General features: G+C 43.8%; 1 protein-coding gene across 1 annotated transcript in view; it reads left to right on the top strand.

Annotated features, from left to right (window-relative positions):
• CHD1L (chromodomain helicase DNA binding protein 1 like) overlaps window positions 1-18064 on the top strand; it is a 228787-nt gene that overhangs the window by 162555 nt on the left and 48168 nt on the right. Inside the window, exons 18-21 of the mRNA XM_069204150.1 lie at window positions 330-529; window positions 2036-2134; window positions 7946-8016; window positions 17033-17147. Of these exons, the coding sequence (XP_069060251.1) occupies window positions 330-529; window positions 2036-2134; window positions 7946-8016; window positions 17033-17147 (485 nt within the window). The remainder of the gene's footprint in view (window positions 1-329; window positions 530-2035; window positions 2135-7945; window positions 8017-17032; window positions 17148-18064) is intronic.

The following is an 18064-nucleotide window of genomic DNA, read 5'->3' as shown; positions in this document are numbered from 1 at the left end:
TGAATGCTGTGCGTTCCAAGCATTTGGGCGATTACTATCTAGAGTTAAAAAATGTGAAGTGAGTAATCTCGTACTTTATTTTTATATATTCCTTTCTGTTTGTAAGTCTGTTTTCTATTTATTTATGCTGTTTTATGTACAGCTCCTTTATCAGGAGTTATCAGGGAATTGAAAATACATTATAACAATATAATCAGTGGAGAGTCGAGGAGGGAGAAATTTCAGAAGCACATCTGCTGTTGTTTGTTAACTGTATTTCAATGAGTCATGTTTGTAATGATTTCAAATCTGTATTTAAAGCAAGGGGAAATATGTTTTTTCATTTCCAGGATGCAGTGGTGGGAGTCTTGTGGTTATAAGTCGTCCTGCATTTCTTCAGATGAAAGTGATGCTGCAGAGGAATCGGAAGAGGAAAATGACTTTGATTTAGAGTCTGCCAGTGAAGAGCAAGTCGAAATAAACTATGTCATTGGTGATATTACCCACCCTAAGGTCCAAGAAGAGGATGCAATTATTGTTCACTGTGTAGGTATGTCTAACGAAGTTAAAAGCTACTTGTATTCTGTGTAACTTTTAATTACAAATTTCAAACCAGAAGAATAACATGCTTTTGTTGACCCTACTCCAAAGCAAGGCACAATTCAAGGGTAAACCATGGCCAGGTGGAACTGGCCATGTGCACATTATGACTAACAATGATTTGCCCAGGGACATACAAACATGGGAGAGTCATATTGAGGGTACATTTATTTACCATATGTTTTGTTTCTTTTCAAGCCCTATCTCTGTATTTGCAACATTTATTTATTTATTTTAAGTCTGGTGTGCCTCATACATTATATATACAACATTTAAGATAGCATGCATGCCTTTACTACTGTGTGTGCAGCACTCATAGAACTATTCTTTTCCGAGTACAGACATTTTTGAGATGTAACAGAGGATCATTTGTAATAGCTCATTATTTCTCACAGTATTTGACAAAGCACTCCACTCCCACAAAGATGTGAAGGAGCTGCAAATTTAATTTACTAATATACAGGAGAGTGTAGTGACACCACTGCATTAACACTGCCAGTTCAAAAGGTAATTGAATTGGATGAGAAATTAAAAGGGCCAGAAACACAGGTATGGTAGTTAACCCAGATAAATAAGAAGAAGACTGTAGATGATAACCAGCACTACGTATTGTACAGTCCCTTGGTCTACGACAGTAATGTGGATGTTATAGGCTGAAAAAACACTAAGATGAGTCTTCAGGGCCTCAGGGACCTGGTGCTGCTACTTGACAAGGAATTGCATGGATAGAATACTCGAGCAAGCGAAGCAGAACTAAACATAAACATAGGTTAGATCCACCTCTTTCCTGATTTGGTCTTGGGCAACTGAAGAGGGGAGAAGAGAGATGAAACCCTCAAATAATGAATCAAAATGGGTATATAAGCAAAAATCCTGTCTCTCTCAAAGTTGAATAATGGGAATGAAAAATACCTCTTCTGGAAGGAAGATGATGTATGACAATTACTGGTCAGCCTGATCGCCTGACCTTTCCCCCTTCGCTTCCCCTGAAAAAGACTGGGGAGGCAGCTGGAGCAAACCCCAGATGGGCTCAACACGGTAGATTTAGATGCACCCCAAATGCTAATGAAATGTAAGTGCTAAATATAAATTGCAATAGTATGTGTTTTTTTTTTTTAAATCGCTGGTATTGTTTATGACATATGGAGGCAACATATCAGCTCTACGTTTTGAAAGGCTACCAGAGACGTTCTTTGTTAGTTGTTTCCCAGGTAGACTTCAGCAAAGATACAAGGGGTGGAGAAGTTAAGGAGGGAGGATTGGCAAAGGTAAATCAATATTATCAGGAATTGTCAAAGTTGTAATCGAGCCATATCTGAACGTTTTAAACAGTAGTACCCAAAATAGGCATCAGAGATTCAATGCTGCTGTTAAATATAACATCTTCCCAGCTGTACAGCATACCAAACATGTGTGTGTAAGATGATAAAGCTAGGCTTGTGTCTTTTTATTTCAGACAATTCTGGTTCTTGGGGAAGAGGAGGCTTATTTACAGCTTTGGAATCGCGATCTGATCAGCCCAAAAAAGTATATGAGATGGCAGGAATGATGAAAGGTAAATTCTAAAGTAAGATCTCTTATGAGTTGAAGTTTTGTGGCGCTCATGATTTAAAGAAAGCTTAAGCTGTTGTTATTAACATAGTGAAACATGTAATTTTGTTTGGGAGGTTAGGTAAATAAGGAATCTTTTCCTTCATCATATCCTTTTTTTGTTACAGCTAGACCAATACATATACAAACAGATGGGAAAGCAAACCAATCGTACAGGAGATAATCGCGGATTCCTGTATCTTAAAAAAAGAATCCCAAATGAACGCATCGAACTGCATTCTTGTTAGCTTGATAGGGACACTTCATGAGCTGTCCGTCTTCACAAATTGCCAGAGCTAGTGTTCTTAGAAACTAATGCTGATGTAAAGATGCTATTCAGCTCACATATTCATTTTCCAGGCCATATTTTGTAGGTATGTTTCCTGTAAACCTCAAAGTCCAAATTTATTACTGACTTTCTGCACTATGGTACACCAAGGGTCCCTGGGAGCAACATGGTTCATTGAGGAGCACGCTTCAGCAAAACCTGTAAGCTTCTGAAGCTCATCTGGCACAAGGATTATAGCAACCTTGATTTCTAATATCTATACCAAACATTACGTTGTGTAAGAACTCCAAAGAGGACTTTAATGCATTTAGGCAATTTCTTAATCATTGTAGCAAAATATTATCTATACAACCTTCCAGTCTCTGAATTCTTCTTTAAGAAAATTGATTGCAACTTGAGTGCATCCTTGAAGACCAATGCATCACTCCAAAGGTGATCCCGGTGCCGAAGCCAGTCACTTATCGACAGCAAAAGCAGAGGTGCTTACGAATTTTATTCCCTTTTGGAGATAGTCAGCACTGCTTTTTTTTTTTTATCCTGCACCTATGATAAGTCTTGTGGCAGACTCACCTCCCTGCTTTAATTGCTCTCTGTAGTCGATCTGTCCTGTCATCCTCTGTTCCCAAGGAATGGAAGGAAACCTTTGTGGTCTGTATACGTAATACATCTCCTTCATACCCTTAGATCTCAAACAATTTTTGATCTAACCTATCTTCATACTAGTGTACAGTGTACACTTCAAGAAGAACCATCTGTTCTTCCTCTTGTTGCTTGCTTAGTACCTTTATGCTTAGTATCTAAAATCACAACAGTTCAATGAGGTGACCACACCTTTACTTATTTGACTACAAAGTAATGGAAATCGCTGCCTCTTAATCGTTGCAATCTGGCCAATAACCAGCCCTTTCTCAAAAAATGGAACGTAGCCTGCCGGTAAGTGTCTCTCAGCTAGCTCACCCTTTCTGCTCACTGCGGGACTCGCCTTGTGGTAATTGTGCACCTTAGAAACGGTTTATAAACATAATGGATGAAGAGCTTTCAAGATAGGTAAAAGAACTGCATTATGTCTCAAAATAGAGAACTTGCAGTGCTCTGACTGCTGAAAGAGATTAAGAAAAAATGACAAGCATGTGACGACTGATCAAAATCAATAAACGAGTACCCCCGAGGTGCATTTCCGAACAGTCTGTTAAATATTATTTGAATTTTGTTTCTTAACGTATTTTACAAAACAGAGTTGTTTACCTATGTATTTGGACTACAGTTTATTTTCAGCTCAAGCCACTTTAGGAAATGAGTTCACTTTTTCTAAAGGAGTATATTCAAATCATTTTTATTAATCATTATTATATCATAAAATTGCATTAACGGCATCTATGATTTTATCTACCTGTAAATGCATCAGTAACACTAAAATATTCGAATAGAAAGTTGTTTCATTGACATGAGATTAAACAGTTAATGAGGAGTTGGCAAGCTGGTACCGTGGTTGCTGTTTTATTTAATTATTTTTTGTATTGCAAGCTTGTTCAAAAACATTCCACTGCCTAAACAGCAATATGCTTGTAGTAAAAAAACAAAATTTAAAAACATTAACCATATAATTTAATTTTACTAGAGCTCTGCCAGTGCTTCTTTGCAGGCAGGTGTACCCTTTTTTCATTTTAATGTACATCACAAGAAGTTATGATCCTTATTTTTACAAAGGAACATTACTATTGGCTTTCAATTACTGTAACTTAAAGATAAGTTAAACACACAAGGATGACAAAAAAATTAAAACACTAATGAAGAATGGAAATAAAAAAGCTTTGGCAAAGTAAAGTATTGTATTGTTTTATCTAAATGCTATGTCAATTTTCACATGCTCTGCAGCACCTCATACTTTGTGCAGCGATGTTTACAGAACCGTGTTTGAATCATGTTTTTGAACTTCATCCACCACATCCAACTCGTTTCATATTGGGTACCGTACAGCCAACATCCTATTCAACCATATAGTCCAAAGACGTACTCAGAATCACAATGCAAATCAGAATACATTACAACTCTGTCCAGTGTATTAAGCACTATGTAAATACAAGAGTCAAACAACCACATGTGTTCCTCTTCTATAGTCATCACAAGGGGTGAGGTGTGGATGAGGGCCTTTTAGGAGCAGCAACAGTAGGGGCACCTGACTCTGAGCAAAGTTGCATGCCCCATTAACTTGTGAGGATTGTAGAGGTTAGTGTGGCCTGGGCTTTTGGGAGTGCCTTCCTGTTCTGTGATCAGTGGCGTGGGTATATTTGCTGCAGCCAGTGCAAAGGCACAAAGGCCAAGTTGTCAGAATGGGCCAGTCAGCTCTGCACTGGCCGAAGTTTATTTAACAGGCTTTTTTAAAGAATTATTTTGGTGTGCCTGGGTTTAGCTCTTTGCAGTCTGTTCCTCAGGAAGGGTCCTGGGAAACGTCGTTCGCTCAGGGAGCAAGACAGGTTCCAAGGAAGTACTTGTAAACCCAGAATGGAAACTACGCTGGAGCAATAGCCTTACGTTGTTTTCAGAAGTGTTGTGCACAAGGCTTGTCATGAGGTATAAAAGGAAAGAAGAGAAAGGGACAGGTTGGATGGTGATATATGCGTCGAGAAGGCAACAGAAGTAAAAAAAAAAAAAAAAAAAAAAAAAAACAGAAGGGTTAAACGTGAAAGATGGCATGAAAGATGTTGGGAGGGAGGGCAACTACGGAGTTAAGCTATAAAGGAGAGAAAGAAAGTAGGAACATGGAACAGTATATAAGAATGGGATAGTAAATAGAGAGAATAAAGAAAGAGGTAGGACATTGTGAGACAATGCACACATGAGATAGTAAAAAGGAATACAAAAAAAGATGGGGGTAAAGAAATGGAGAAAGAAGATAGAGATTATGAGAAAGCATATCATACGCTCAGGTGGTCCTATTTGATGCTTGTATTGGAGGCACTAGGGATTAGGTGGGTCAGATTGCTTTACACAGAGCTGAGAGCCAGGGTGAGCACGGGGGACCAGAGATCGTGCCAGATTGCAGTTGTGAGAGTTACCCGTCAAGGGTGCTCCTTGCTGCCTGTCATTTTTACACTGGCTATGGAACCCCTCGCCACACTGTTACAAACTAAGGGGCCTGAATGGGGAGTACTGCAAGGCATGTTTTGGCACACTGTCTCCCTCTACGCGGGTGATGATCCGGTGTACATATGTGATCACATGCACATCCTGCCAGCTTTGGATGATTTGCTAGAACAGTTTGGCGAAGTGACAGGACTCAAGATCAGTTGGGGGAAGTCTTGCATCTTCCCGTGAGCGGGTGGACCTCGATGAACGGCAGGGGACCAGACAACTGCCTTGGCGCAACAAAACCTTCTGATATCTCGGGATCAGTGTATATAACACAGTCTGAGATCTCCTGGATGGCAAACATGGCAGGGCCCTGACGTTGCTGCATCAGTCCCTAAGCATTTGGAGGTGCTTGCCCCGGCACTCATAGGCTGAGCCTCTGTAGCTATGATGCTCATTCTTCTGCGGCTCCTATACTTTTTGCGGCAATATCCATGTTGCCGACCAGGTAATTTTTTTGACAAGTTGAGGAAGTTGGAGCCTGATCTGATATGGGGAGGTGCCCATAAAAGGGTGGCTATCCACACACTTCGGCCTCCACTGCTGGAGGGTGGATTGGGAGTTCCTGACCTAGAGCTCTATTTCGCAGCAGCGCAGCTGCAGTGGTCCATGCACTGGTTGGCTGGCAACACTATGGGGGAGAGCAGGACGATCCAGGAAGCATTAGACAGTGAGGATGTTTTGTACTGGTGCTGTCGTCCGGGGTGCCATCCAGAGTTCCGGGCAGCTTAGTGTGTGTTGGCAAATTATGCTGGCATAGGTATATCCAGCATGGGCAGCTAACTTACGCCAATTTGGAGTGTGCCTGCGATAAGGGCCTTTTTACCAACAAATGATTCAGCCCTGTGGCAGATAAGCAGGGATGTCCCAAATAGATGACTTGTATGGTGAGGACTCTATGTTCATTTCAGGACTTACAAGACAAACATGATCTAGGAGTTGGTCTTTTTCTGGCCTAAAACCCAATCTTCCTGGACAGGGGGCAGGCCAAACCACTACTGCACCATGAGCTATAGTGCTTTTCACACATGGATTAGGCAGACAAGTAGCCATAAAGCTATACACAGCACTGCAAACTACTACTGTGAACTATACATTGTGCAGCAAGACTTGGTGGGAGGGAGTGTCTGGGGACAGCACTGACGGTCAAGCAGTGGGGGATGATGGTGGAACAGAAGAAGCCTGTCTCTCGAAACGCTTGCCTGAAGTGTATGCAGTTCAATTATTTACACAAAACCTACCTCACACCACACCAGCTGCACAGTATTATCCCATGTGTGGCATCAGAGTGCCCCCTGCAGCCATCGCAACGCTACCTTTTTACATATGGTGTTGGGACTATCTGCCTTTAGCGCGAATGTGGGTGTACAGTTAATGGAACACATTTCTACAGTAGTCTGTATACACCTGGCTCCTAATCCTTTATTGTGCTTACTGAAAGTTGCCAAACGGACAAAATTCACCACACACCACATGAAACTGGTAGACTTGGCCACGACCCTGTTTAAGTGCTTAATTGCCATGTCCGAAGGGCAGTTTAGCCCCCTGCTGTTGATAGTTGGCTCTGCACGGTCTATAAATGGGCTGTGGCTGAGGCCAATGCCATGTCAGGGTACCTGCAGCTGTGAGGAGGCGCAGGAGCCAACACACTTTGGGACACATATGTCCTCAAACTGGCTGACAATCGCTAACCTTTGGCTGTTGCCAGTCTCAGTGGTGGCTCCGCGGAGTGCTGGGACTAGGTTGGCACTCCCCCTGCTCTGACCAGGAGTTCCTGGTTGAGTTGCTCCATATATTCTGAGTTTCCCCCCTCCCCTCACCCACCCAGGCGCTCCTTAGATTCATGCTGTTCACATGGTGAACATGTTCATGCGCCTCAGACCCACTTTTAAAGCCCTAATCTATTGTTAGTAGATGTTCTTTTTTATGTCACTGTTTTGGAATCTGCATACACATCGCACCACGTATGCCGAGTGCATGGTTTCCATAGTCACGTGTTTCCACAGGAATGACATGCAGTCAAGCAAGCTGCCATAGATCCTCGGCCAGACAGCTGTTGTCATGGTTCTGATACAGTTAACATCGTACATCTCAGTGCTAACACCATGCTGTAACTGTCATATATGAGACTTGCTGTTGTAATTTGTGAAAATGCCAATAAAGAACTGTTTAAAAAAAAAAAAAAATGCAGCAGTCATTGAACTTTACATGAGCTGAGATTTTTTTGATTTGGCCTCAGATCATGTAAATTGATTATTAATTACATGTTTTCCTGGGTCTAAATATTTTTTGTACAAATGCTAATATATGAGGTAACAGTATGACCTTTCATTTAAAAGGCGTTTTGTTTTCCTGCAGATCTGAAGTTAGGTGGAGTTCTTTTATTTCCAATTGATGATAAAGAGTCCAGGAATCAAGGAAGCGACTTGGTGAATATTATGTCACTTTTTATCCTTTTCTTAATCATACATGAAAGCTACATGAACGAAAAAAACAAGATTTTGTATAATGGTGTTGCTATTCATAAAAATAAAGCAAATAATGAAAAATGTTGGTATCCAATAAATATTGCAAAATAAACATAGCTGAAACGAATCCAGGATTAATAATAATCATGGTCTTAATTTTTACAAAAAAACATGTAACCATGAGTCCGATCCTTGTCTCTTATTCAGTGCTATTGACTTAGAGCTCCATTGTTCCGCAGGCCCAATTTAACATAGACTCAGTGGTCAGAAGATTATGCAGATTCCTCAAGTCTGCAGTGGAATGTTATGTACATGTTCACTTAGAGAACGCCAGTGTAACTGTTGAAGATGAGGGAAACTCCTGGTTTAGAGAAACAAAAGAGAATCTGCTCCAGTTTTAATTGTTCTCTGCTTTCTCACAGAGTGGAATTGCTATTGCAAGTGAGGCAACGACAGACTTTGCTTGTTGGAAGCGACCCGTTCTGGGTGGCTGTGGCCCATCCAGGCAGAACCTACCACTCCTGTCAGGGGTGGGTGATTACATTCACAGTATAACCTGGGCTAGCTCTTGGATAGCCAGAGGCAATTTGTAAAGCATTGGCCCAGCACTCCCACAATTAATACACTAAGCGTCACAAAAGAGACTTCACACGTGTGGTATATAAATAAAGATTGTATTCAGCACACACATTAATCAGTACAAAATGAAGATCATGAACTTCTGGGCATATATCACACTTGCAAATATTATTAGCAGTATTAGGCCCGAACCCGGGCTAAAATGACATCAGTAGAATGCACACTGGGGAGAGATCCTATATTACCCCCTAGCACCCTTATGTGGTGCATAACATTGTCAACCCTAGGCCCATCCTGGCAATTATTATAATGCAATACCACACAGTTTAGGGTGCACCTCAGATCACAGCGATATCAGAAATGTGTACACACAGATAATGCCAACACTTCTAAGCAACACTGTAGGCCAAGGCCAGACAGGTAAAACCAATGTCAATTCTGGTGGCAAGAAATCACCTAGTAAAACAACGCCGCCAGCCGGTGCAATCGTTAGCGGTCCTCAGGCAGTCACTCCCACAGGCACACACACACTCAGCACCAATATGCTGTGCCCCGGTTATCTGGCAGGTTTGTACGTAACACACTCACACACACATGCACGCAGCACCGTAATGCAGTGCAACTGATAACCAGCAGGTCAATTGATAGCCAATGCAGACCCCGTAGCCCAAGCCCTCCTCCACCATTCAGCTCACCTCGACTAACCCACTCCCACGGGTTGGAGATAAATCACTCTCCCCCTTATATTAGGCCAGTCATGGCCAGGGTCACACTTAGTCAGGATTCCAGGGGAGAAGGTGGAGGTAGGTAGCAGGACTGATTAGGAAGCTGTTGGCAAATGGGGGGTTTGGCCACCACTCTGGAAGTTCACCAACAGGTTGCAGAGCAGAAGCGTCTGAGAGCAATAGTTTCAGTAATGTGCCTTTGAGCACCATCCCAGTTCTGTGAAACGCTGGGGTAGGAGGTCGTGCAGTCTCTTAACCTGCTTCCGTTCCAGGTCAGAGGAGGGCAAGTAGTTTGCTGCAAGGAGGGCCCAAAAGGAACTAACAGTGAGGGTGAATGTAGCAGGGGAGTTTCTTGGAAGAGAGTCGCACCCCATCAGATACAAGTCAATCAGAGTTGCTCCCAGGAAGTCCGGGTGCCTGGTGGATGTTGATCCGGGTCGCACCAGACAGTTCCGGTCACACACAATAAGGAGTTATAAATTCTGTGCCTCCTCGGAAATGAGACACAACGCCTGGTGCACGCTGATACGGGTTGCACCAGACAGTTCTGATAACACACAACAAAAAGATGCAACTTCCGTGCCTCCCTGGAAATAAGGCACAACACCCGGTGCGGGTTGATACGGGTTGCACCACACAGTTCTAGTCACATGCACAGACCCATGTTCAGTGCCCCACGAGGTAGAATTAGGCACTACTACAGGTACGCCCTCACCTCTGAGGTTCACCCCGTGTGACTCGGTCCCTGTGTCGCACAAGAGATATGTGGCACGTTCGGCGACCTGTGCCACCCAGTGTAGGAGGCTGGCCTGGCTTATAGTGGGTACCTTGTGGTACTTACACCCTGTGCCAGGTCCAGTTATCCCTTGTTAGTAGAATAGAGGTGTTTCTAGCAGCTTAGGCTGATAGAAGGTAGCTATGGCAAAGCAGCTTAGGCTGAACTAGGAGACATGCAAAGTTCCTACTATACCACTTATATCATATAGCAAAATATCATAAGAAAACACAATACTCAGTTACTAAAAATAAAGGTACTTTATTGTAGTGACAATATGGCAAAAGTATCTCAGAGAATACCCTCACTTAGGAGGAAAGTAATATACACAAATTATATGTTCACAAACCCAAAACGGGTAAGTAACAGTAAGAAAAGTAGTGCAAACAATGTTGAATCGCAATAGGATGCAATAGGCAAACATAGGTCTAGGGGGCAACACAAACCACAGTGCTTGTTTTTTCCGGTGCTGAGTACCGGCACTTATTTGTGAGGGCTGGGGCTTACTCTTCTGCCTCAAGCATTTGCTGCGAGCAAAAGACACATATGAAAAAGATGGAAGAAGGAAAAACTAAAAAGCGTCATAAAGGGAGAAAGTAGAAAGTTGCAGGATGACCTGAAGGGGCAGGGGGTGACCGTAAATGGATTGAAGAGGCCCGAGTTGGCTTCAGGCTTACACTGCCTCAGTATTCCATGTTGGCAGATTTAGTTACAGCAGCCTCATTTTTAAGAGAAGGGCTTTGAGTACCGGCACCTCTTTATTTACAAATTAAGCACTGACAAACCATATACTCCAAAAGTGGAATGCGAATCACAGATGGACCCCAGACCTATGGGAGATTGTAGAGGGTCGCTGGGACTGTAAGAAAACAGTAAGGGTGTCCAGAATACCCCTCCCCAAGACCCTAGAAAGTAGGAGTAAAGTTACTCTACTACCCCAGAAAGACACAATAGTCGTGATAGGGGGATTCTGCAAGAACCACAAGCACCAGCAAAACACTGAAGACGGATTCCTGGACCTGAGGACCTGTAAAGGAAGGGGACCAAGTCCAAGAGTCGCGATAGTGTCCAGGGGAGCAGGATCCCTGGAAACCCCGGATGAAGGTGCACAAGGGCTGCCTCTGGCTGGAAGAAGCCAAAGATTCTGCAACAACGAAAAGGGCTAGGAACTTCTCCTTTGCATGGAAGATGTCCCACGGCTTGCTGGATGTTGCAGAAGTGTTTCCAGGCAGAAATACCGCAAACAAGCCTTGCTAGCTGCAAGGGTCGCAGTGGAGGTTTTTGGGTGCTGCTGGGGACCAGGAAGGACCAGGATGTCGCCCCTTGGAGGAGGAGACAGGGGGGGCGCTCAGCAACTCAGGAAGCCCCAGCAGAAGCAGGCAGCACCTGCAGAAGTACCGGAGCAGGCACTTAGAAGATCTGTGAACTCAGAGTCACAAAAGGAGGGCCCCACGACATCGGAGTCCAACTCAGCGGGTTGAGCACTGCAGGACGGAGTGCTGGGGACCCAGGCTAGGCTGTGCACAAAGGAATCCTTGGAGAAGTGCACAGAAGCCGGAGCAGCTGCAAATTACGCAGTACACAGGTTTGCTGTCTGCCGTGGGGAGGCAAGGACTTACCTCCACCAAATTTGGACAGAAGGGCCACTGGACTGTGGGAGACACTTGGACCCAGTTCCTGTGTTCCAGGGACCACGCTCGTCAGGATGAGAGGGGAGCCAGAGGACCGGTGATGCAGTCTTTTGGTGCCTGCGTTAGCAGGGGGAAGATTCCGTCGACCCACTGGAGATTTCTTCTTGGCTTCCAGTGCAGGGTGAAGGCAGACAGCCCTCAGAGCATGCAGCACCAGGAAACAGTCGAGAAAGCCGGCAGGATGAGGCGCTACAATGTTGCTGGTAGTCGTCTTGCTACTTTGTTGCGGTTTTGCACGCATCCTGGAGCAGTCAGCGGTCGATCCTTGGCAGAAGTCGAAGAGGGAAGTGCAGAGGAACTCTGGTGAGCTCTTGCATTCATATCTGAAGAATTCCGCAGAGGAGAGACCCTAAATAGCCAGAAAAGGAGGTTTGGCTACCAAGAGAGTTAAGAACCTATCAGAAGGGGTCTCTGACGTCACCTGCTGGCACTGGCCACTCAGAGCAGTCCAGTGTGCCCCCTACACCTCTGAATCCAAGATGGCAGAGGTCTGGGACACACTGGAGGAGCTCTGGGCAACTCCCCTGGGAGGTACTGGTCAAGGGAGTGATCACTCCCCTTTCCTTTGCCCAGTTTTGCACCAGAGCAGGGCTGGGGGATCCCTGAACCGGTGTAGACTGGCTTATGCAGAGATGGGCACCATCTGTCCCCGTCAAAGCATTTCCAGAGGCTGGGGGAGGCTACTCCTCCCCAGCCCTTCACACCTATTTCCAAAGGGAGAGGGTGTAACACCCTCTCTCAGAGGAAATCCTTTGTTCTGCCTTCCTGGGCCGGGGCTGCCCAGACCCCAGGAGGGCAGAATCCTGTCTGAGGGGTTGACAGCAGCAGCAGCAGCAGCAGCTGCAGTGCAAACCCCGGAAAGGCAGTTTGGCAGTACCCGTGTTCTGTGCTAGAGACCCGGGGGATCATGGAATTGTCCCCCCAATACCAGAATGGTATTGGGGGGACAGTTCCATGATCTTAGACATGTTACATGGCCATGTTCGGAGTTACCATGGTGACGCTATACATAGGTAGTGACCTATGTGCAGTGCACGCATGTAATGGTGTCCCCGCACTCACAATGTTCGGGAAATTTGCCCTGAACGATGTGGGGGCACCTTGGCTAGTGCCAGGGTGCCCACTCACTAAGTAACTTGCCACCTAACCTTCACCAAGTGAGGGTTAGACATATAGATGACTTATAAGTTACTTATGTGCAGTGAAAATGGCTGTGAAATAACGTGGACATTATTTCACTCAGGCTGCAGTGGCAGTCCTCTGTAAGAATTGTCTGAGTTCCCTATGGGTGGCAAAAGAAATGCTGCAGCCCATTGGGCTCTCCTGGAACCCCAATACCCTGGGTACCTAGGTACCATATACAAGGGAATTATAAGGGTGTTCCAGTGTGCCAATGAGAATTGGTAAAATTAGTCACTAGCCTGCAGTGACAATTTTAAAGCAGAGAGAGAGCATAAACACTGAGGTTCTGGTTAGCAGAGCCTCAGTGATACAGTTAGGCACCACACAGGAAACACATATAGGCCACAAACATATGAGCACTGGGGTCCTGGCTAGCAGGATCCATGTGACACATATCAAACACACTGACAACATATAGTTTTCACTATGAGCGCTGGGGCCCTGGCTAGCAGGATCCCAGTGAGACAGTAAAAACACCCTGACATATACTCACAAACAGGCCAAAAGTGGGGGTAACAAGGCTAGAAAGAGGCTACCTTCCTACACCCAGGATCCCACAACTGGTGAATCTGCTCATCACCAACAAGACGCTTATGCGTATTGAGACCCCACGATGTGGGAGCAATACTCCTTAGATGCAAGCACTGCGTTTTGGGCTCCGCACCAGGCAATCAGGTCTCAAAGCACAGTTCTTAGTTCCACACTTACCCCACACCCTCAGTTGGGATTCAGCAGACGATGTGGGCACCGCTCTCCAGATGTCACAAGTAGTCGGTGTTGGTCCCATATGGGAGGTCTTTGAAGTCCCTGGGACCTCCACAAGAAAACAGGGACAAACCAACATGCCCTTGGTGAGTACACTTCAGGGTGCCACACAGCAGCAGAGAGTCAGCCCAGGCCAGCCACTGTTCAGAACGGAAGCGTGGTCGCTTCCAGTAGCAGTAATCCTCCTTATGCACAACACATTGCTCTGGCAGTGTGCACCACGCGGACCAGGTTCCCTGGTCCCACGTCCCCACAAGTGTATCTCTACCCCACTGTAGAATGGCACCAATAGTTCTACTGTAGTGTACCTTTGAAGTTGGGTGTGGTTCAGAGGTTCTCCCTTTGAACCACAGAAGTCTCCCCTACATTTTAGTCCTGTCTGCAATGGGGCCATGGAATTCAGATCCTAATCTTTAGTGGGGCCATGATCTGTTTCCCAGAGGCCATGCGTCAAAACCTCTCCCTCCAGTTTATCTAGCCAGGCCCTCAAAGGGGGAGAAGTCTTTCGTCTCAGTTGCATGCCCAATGTTTATAGCTGTCACTGGGAAATGCACAGCTGTGGGCCTCCAGTGTGGATTACATCCAAGTATAAATGCACACAACGAATTTTAGAGCAGAGAAATGCCCACTGTAGTGTCATTCCTATGCTATTAATGACAACCCCCCCTTTACTACTGGAAGGGGTTAGTCATTGCAAATCCAATGATAGAAAACATTATGAGACTGCTCCACTGCTATCCACTTTTTCAGTTTGGAGTGATTTCAATCAGTCCCCCATTTTAGCCTTATAGGAAGAGCATACACACAATGACGCTAACATAGGCCTGCAGTGGCAGGCTGGACACATGTTTAAAAACACATTTGGTGCAAGTGCGCACACACTGGCCTGCAATGGCAGGCTGGACACGTGATTACAACACCATGGGGAAAGCTTGCACACTGAGTCCTGCAATGGCAGGCTTAGCAGATGTGTGAAAAACACCCTTGGTGCATTTGCGTACACACTGGTACGCACCACTTCCTAACAGGTGTAGGAAGGGTGCATACACTTTTACACTGTACTTACAGTAGGAAAGTGCCCAGTGTCCCAAGGCCACTAACAGAGTATCAGCCAAACCTATGAGCAGAGCTGCTCTCCTAGGTAGGGAAGCACGCGTGTGGGTTCTTCACTACTGGGGCATGGAAAACCGGTGTGTGCCCAGCCTTTCATTTAGCACCTGTTTCACCCTTCAGGGGATTCTCTAGGGCTAGTGTAAGGCCCACTCAGGGATAGCTAAGGAGTGAGTCATGCAAGCCTAAGTGCAAGCACAACTGCACCTTCACAGGCCTGCAGTGGCGGGCCTGATTCATGTTTGACAGGCTATTCTGGTGGTAGGCTGTACCCAGCCCGGGCATTTGGTGTACCTTTTTACAGGGCACTCCTGGGTACAGCACCTAAATCAATCACATATGCCCCGCTTCGTGGCGCGTGCTTTCCCACCTGCAGTCAAGGGGCAAAATGCTCAGAACCCTAAGGTCACACAAAGAGAGTCAGCAAGAAAACAGGATTAAAATGTAAAATGTTGTAGGAAAATCCTCTAAGAAAGGGCCATGTCCAACATTGTCCGATTCACTTGCACTGAGCATTTAAGCCAGACAAATAAAAATCTGTTTTGACTTGTGCTTAAATCTGTGTAATCATTTGTTTTTAAGTTTTTTCTCCAGTAAATGTGTATTGGTATAATACTTAATGCTGGTGTTAATCCTTTTCCCATGTGCCAGAGAATTCAGTAGAGCTGAGGCACAAGCGATCAGATGGTTTCTCTAATATCAAACAATGTTTTTTTATGTTGCAAAGCCATAATTAGACTCCAAATGACCCAAAAGTTGGATCAGTTCTTGATAGCTATTGATATTTTTCTTTTCATTCACAAACCCTCACAGTGGAAAGCAAAATGCTTTGTGATCGGTTGTTTTGCAATCACTTGCAAATGGGAAAATTGCAATGGTGAAATCAATGCATAGATCATATAGGAAATGACATCCCCATGTGGAAACCAGTTGGTGTTCAATGTGCAATGAAAATGGTTTGACTTGAACAGTATTATTACGTGACCAAACTTTCTGAACCCACTGGCTAGTAACAGCTTTAATGGTTATATAAAAAAAACTATTCCTAAATTGTGGGGGGAAGATACTGCCTCATCATTTCAACTTTGACACCGAATGAGGTTAACATGTGGTTATATATTATATGTTGTCCGAATCATTTTTCAAGGGATTTGAGGACAGTTTGTTTTGGGTTCTTGAACAAAGTAGCCCAATGTAGGACTATAATTTTCCATAATTGCAGCTTTATATATTGCCTCCCATTTTAGGTTATTTTATAATCTTTTGATATGTCTTTTGCGATATTTAGTTTTTATCTTCTTCACTTATTTACTTCTAATTGTAATTCTAGCTTTGTTTCACTTATGGAACAATTAACAAGTTGACAGGTCAAAACAGAAATTTCATTTTAAAAATTGTAAAATGTATTTCACATTTGGACATCAAAATATTTTACCTGACATGTATTGAGGATGACTCTTAAATGATATCTTTTGGAAGATTCATATTAACCTGCAGAGATTTTACTTTTATGGTGCTGTAATGATAATTTGCATTTGATATATCATCTTAGCGTTAATTGTGTCACTATAGGAATTGCCATTGTTATTGCTTGATCTAAGTAGTACGTTTTTACATGTAATGAGCTCTTTTATGTTCACATGACCAAAATGCAGATTTTACTATTTTGGGTGCAATATTTTACTCTTAGCTAGTCATAAAGGGCATTCCTAAAAAGCATAACGATCAATAGATTTGCTGACTGCCCTCCATCTACCCTAAATGATTTAAGAATAGTTACCAACATTTATATTTGGCATGGGAATTGTCTCCCAGCCCACTAGACATTTATGGAAGTTCCACAGTTTTCCACAACTTTATGGACATCCACAGATTTCTTCTGAGCTTTTAAGAGATTTCTTAGAGTATGTAACCTAATGCTAAAAGTGGTCTTCAGTAGGAGTAGACATAAATGAGGGTCTTTGTTGTTCAGCTTCTGTCACTGTATAACATTAAAGGTAGCAAGGCAATCCAGTGCCATCCTTATTTTTTAGTAATTCAGAGGGCCTCATTATATGTGCTGCTATTAGGAAGTTCAGCTATGCGATTCAACAATCTCCAGTTTTTTATTCTTCATTTTATCTGAAATGCTGATTTCTATGTTCTTTAAGTTGGCCCTAATAGTTGCCCAGCTGAGGGATCGTTCCAATAATGTATCCGGAATTAAACTATCTGCATTAGAAGATGGGTTAAAGAAGATTTATTTAGCAGCCAAGAATAGAAACGGTAGGTAAATTTGAATGTTCAAGTGAATACTTTCACAATATTAAGGTTTATTTTATATAGATTAAATATTTTAATTTTAATTTGGTTTAGATGGAGCTATCACATATCAGCTGGTAAAACATTTTGTCAGTTCGGCATGAGACTGTCCAGCTTTGATGTCGGTGTCTTCAAGCATAGGTGTGAGAGGATGCATTGCCATAATTTACATCCCTGTTCATGTCAGCCAGTGATTCATTTCCCTATTTTTACTGATTAGAGATTGTCACAATTTTTATGGCTCTTTCTGGAGAAGAAGGAATGGTGAAGGTGATATTTTACTGTACTGTTTTCTTGTTGACAATGTTGTTAGTGTTGCCAGGGTTTTGTTGACAGGTGACTCTAAACAACCGGTCCACAAACCCATAAACCAATTAGCCCCTACCGTCCAGCCATATTTGCTGTCTTTGAGCAGGCAGGAACCATGGTAAGAGTGATAAACCATCATGGCAGCATACTGTATTTGCTTTTGGATTATCAGGAGCAGACGGCAATGGCACCCTGCCTTTCAGATTCTTTATGATTTCAGTTGCCTTTATAGCAGCTCAATAATATGTGTGATCGCCTCTCCTACATTTCCACTATCCCTCATCTTAACCCTAGCCTAAGGGATTTCATAAATCTGCTCACCAACTGTAACCCATGACTGGGTTTAATGTGTAGTAAGGAGTTTTTAGGGCACAAGGATGGCTGTTTTACAAGGCTGGTGAGGAATATTTAGGGGCATGCGACGAGTGGTTTATTGGGGGTAATTAGGTGTTTTAGGGTTGAGCAAAAGATGGTGTACAGGGATCGTAAGGAGGGTTTTGTATACAGTTATGGGTGTGTATAACAATAGTGAGTATTTTGGGGTCAGGCGTGGATGGTGTGTAGGGCTAGTA

Source organism: Pleurodeles waltl, chromosome 8, assembly GCF_031143425.1.
Source record: "Pleurodeles waltl isolate 20211129_DDA chromosome 8, aPleWal1.hap1.20221129, whole genome shotgun sequence".
Lineage (NCBI taxonomy): Eukaryota > Metazoa > Chordata > Amphibia > Caudata > Salamandridae > Pleurodeles > Pleurodeles waltl.
The sequence above is the reverse complement of the archived record's forward strand: the minus strand, read 5'-3'. Positions and strand labels throughout refer to the sequence as shown.